This window comes from Priapulus caudatus, unplaced genomic scaffold, assembly GCF_000485595.1.
Source record: "Priapulus caudatus unplaced genomic scaffold, Priapulus_caudatus-5.0.1 Scaffold709, whole genome shotgun sequence".
Classification (NCBI taxonomy): Eukaryota; Metazoa; Priapulida; class Priapulimorpha; order Priapulimorphida; family Priapulidae; genus Priapulus; species Priapulus caudatus.
Genome location: NW_014577770.1, coordinates 241,393 through 245,085, shown reverse-complemented (window position 1 = coordinate 245,085; position 3,693 = coordinate 241,393). Strand labels below are relative to the sequence as shown.

General features: G+C 50.7%; 1 protein-coding gene across 1 annotated transcript in view; it reads left to right on the top strand.

The window, feature by feature from the left end:
- The window catches only part of LOC106812979 (crooked neck-like protein 1), a 29,880-nt gene that overhangs the window by 1,477 nt on the left and 24,710 nt on the right, over positions 1-3,693 (top strand). Inside the window, exons 2-5 of the mRNA XM_014817015.1 lie at positions 416-618; positions 1,857-1,977; positions 2,375-2,555; positions 2,798-2,959. Coding sequence (XP_014672501.1) covers positions 495-618; positions 1,857-1,977; positions 2,375-2,555; positions 2,798-2,959 — 588 coding nt within the window. The 5' untranslated portion in view covers positions 416-494. The remainder of the gene's footprint in view (positions 1-415; positions 619-1,856; positions 1,978-2,374; positions 2,556-2,797; positions 2,960-3,693) is intronic.

Here is a 3,693-nt window from a genome sequence, read left to right as displayed (position 1 = left end):
GTGCTAGTCTAATTGGGGTGCTTTCCAGTCTATCCCAGGAGTCTGCTAACCTAACCTGTATGTCTGCTAGTCTAACCCGCATATCTGCTAGTCTATCCCTCATCTGCTAGTCTGTCCCTCATATCTGCTAGTCTAATCCGCATATCTGCTAGTCTGACCCGCGTATCTGCTAGTCTGACCTGCGTATCTGCTAGTCTAACACGCGTATGTGGTAGTCTAACACGCGTATGTGCTGCAGCTAGTCTAACACGCGTATGTGCTAGTCTAACACGCGTATGTGCTAGTCTAACACGCGTATGTGCTAGTCTAACACGTGTATGTGCTAGTCTAACACGCGTATGTGCTAGTCTAACACGCGTATGTGCTAGTCTAAACTCAAACGTTTTCTATCGTAACACCTGCCTCTGTTACGTAGGGCGCGGTCGGTGTTCGAGCGTGGCCTGGACGTTGACCATCGCAACATCACGCTGTGGCTCAAGTACGCCGAGTTGGAGATGAAGAACAAGCAGGTGAACCACACGCGCAACATCTGGGACCGCGCGATCACAATACTGCCGCGCGCCAACCAGTTCTGGTACAAGTACACGTACATGGAGGAGATGCTGGGAAATGTCGCTGGTAAGAGCGGGAGAGTTGAGCTGTGGGTGAGAAGCACGGAGAGTTGAGGTCGTCGGTCGTGAGGCGGAGCGAGATTATGGCCGGGTGGATGAGGAGCGGGAGAGTTTGATGCTGTGGGTGAGCGAGGCGGAGCGAGGATAGGCCGTGGATGGAGAGCGGGAGAAGTTGGAGGCTGTGGGTGAGAGCTGGAGAGTTGAGCTGTAAAGTGTGAGAGCAGGAGTAGCTGTGCCGCTGTGGGTGAGAGCAGGCAACTGAGCCTGTGCGGTGAGAGCAGGAGAGTTGAGGCTGTGGGTGAGAGCGGGACGGGTTAAGCTGTGGGTGAGAGCAGGAGAGTTGAGCTGTGGGCTGAGAGCAGGGGGTTGACGCTGTGGTGAGAGCAGGAGGGTTTCGAGCTGTGGGTGAGCCAGCAGAAGGGTTGACGCGTGGGTGAGAGCAGAGAGGCTTAGCTGTTGGGGTGAGAAGGAGGAAGAGTTGAACGTGCGGTGAGAGGCAGAAGGGTTGAGCTGTGTGGTGAGTAGCAGGAGGGTTGAGCTATAGGATGAGAGCTGAGGGTTGAGCTGTGGGTGAGAGCAGCGAGAGCTGAAGCTGTTGGGTTGAGAGGCAGAGGGTTGAGCTGTGGGTGAGAGCAGGCAGACGCTGAGCTGTAGGTGAAGAGCAGCGCAGAGCTGAGCTGTGGTGAGAGCAGAGGGTCGAGCTGTGGGGAGGAGCAGGACAGTTGAGCTATGGGTGAGAGCAGGAGATGCTTGAGCTGTGGATGAGAGGCAGGGACGAGTTGAGCTGTGAGGAGAATGGCGCAAGGAGGGTTGAGCTGTGGGTGAGAGCGGGGGAGTTGAGCTGCAGGTGATGCATGGCATCTGCTGGCAACAGCTCGCGATGCCATCGTGAAGCTCTTGCCATGTAGTTCGCAAAGCAGGAATGCAGTCTATTTGTAGCGAATTCATACGTATGCAAGATTTCTACTGTTTTAACGAACCTTTAGTTCGAGGACTTCTCTGTTCATAGATGGAACAAGTATTTGGCTAGTTTGCATCTTGGTTCCACATGCAGGGTTACAGTGAACAGTTAGATGGGTTGAACAAATTCATGTTATAGAGTACGGGAGTATATTGCAGAGATGCAAGTCTCTGCACATAGTTGGTTATTTCTAGAAGAATAAGAGGAAAAGGCCACGAAGCCACCTTTTCTACCCTGTCATATTGATGTAGCTGTGTGCCTGTAAAACAGTGATGTGTGTGTAGGGGCTCGTCAAGTGTTCGAGAGGTGGATGGAGTGGGAGCCAGAAGAGCAGGCATGGCAGACCTACATCAAGTTCGAATTGCGCTACAAGGAGTTCGACCGCACCAGAGCCGTCTTCGAGAGGTCACTATTTAGTTCTGTACTGATTTTAATAAACTTTACCACCGAGGTTTTAGCCGCTTTGATATCGTGAACCCAGTGAATGAGTAATCAGTAAGACTGCTATGACACAAGCATGAATTTCATGCCCCGTAAACCCGTTGTCAGTAACATCATAAATAATCGTGACCATCACAAGTCTAACACGTCATTTTTTGGCACGACACTTCAATTCACAAGTTGCGAGATTTTAGACTCGTGGTAGTCTACACAGCCATTGGGTCTCATTATTAACTTACAACTATTTACGTTGCTGACAACCTCCCCCTGCGTCGTGAAATGCGACGTCGTCGCGACCAGTTGCGATGTTTCTGGCGACGACGGGCCGCAGTACTACGACTAGTCCTGACATTTTACGCAGGTTTGTGATCGTGCACCCGGAGGTGAAGAACTGGATCAAGTACGCACGCTTCGAGGAGCAGAACTCCTACGTCAGCAGCGCGCGGCGCATCTACGAGCGAGGCGTCGAGTACTTCGGAGAGGATAACATGGACGAGAAGCTCTTCCTCTCCTTCTCCAAGTTCGAGGAGAATCAGAAGGAGGTAGCGTAGATACGATTAGATTAGAAGGCTTTCCGTGGCTTATAGACTGAATTTGGGGGCAGCTCGTAATGCAATCTTAACGTTGGCATGCGTGCGTGCGTCGTTTATTGCTGGTAGGGTAGGATTCATATGTTGATCAACTTGAACGTAACTATTGTTTAAACTTGTCTGTTTTCGTCCACTCCCGATTCTCGGACCGACATTCTATGGACATCATTTTTACCGACATCTTTTGTTTGCAGCATGAACGTGCGCGGGTTATCTACAAGTATGCGCTTGACCACATTGACAAGGAGCGGGCACAAGAGCTCTACAAAGCTTACACGATCCACGAGAAGAAGTTTGGCGATCGTTCTGCGATCGAAGACGTCATCCTCAGCAAGCGTCGCTATCAGTACGAGGAGGTGAGATCACGCCGGTTGATGGGCCCACGTTGTCTGTCACATGCACCAACGCCGAAACCTGCTAATATGCTCAAATCGCTTTTCTAATTTGATTTTTATTAGCTCGGCTGACGAAGTCAGATGCAGCTTGTAGAATCGCATGATTGTCCGTCCGTGCGTCCGGCCGTCCGTGCGTCCGTCCGTCCGTCAACAGTTAGGCACAAATCTTAACCGCTCGACGTATGGTCTTGATATTCGGGACGTCAGGGGGGATCGCGAAAAGGACTCGGAATGTCGAATTCATGCACTGTTGTGTCGAGTTTGTGCAGATAGGCAGCGTAAAGTCGGCAGTAGGGAAACGTAGAGAAGGGGGTGGTCTCTACGGTTGTTAACATGACACGATTCTGTCAATTGGCTCATGTGGTGATCTGCACTGGTGAAATAGATGAGCAAATTGTAGACTTAAAATGATTGGACATACATCAAGGTTTCAATAGGGAAGTTAGTTAGAATAAGGAAAGTAGAATAGACTTAAGCTATGTCTCCACACACGCGGCACGACACGACACAGCAAAACGCAGCACCGTTGTGCGGAAAAAAAATGCTTTGTGATTTAGCGCATTGTGTTCACTCTGGTTCAGTGATCAGAAATTATGCATGTGCTTGTTGTCCATTGGGTGATGGTGGTGTGAGCAGAGCACGTGACAAACAAGTGCCGCAGAGCGACAGCGCTCAACTGACGTGTACTGTAGCCA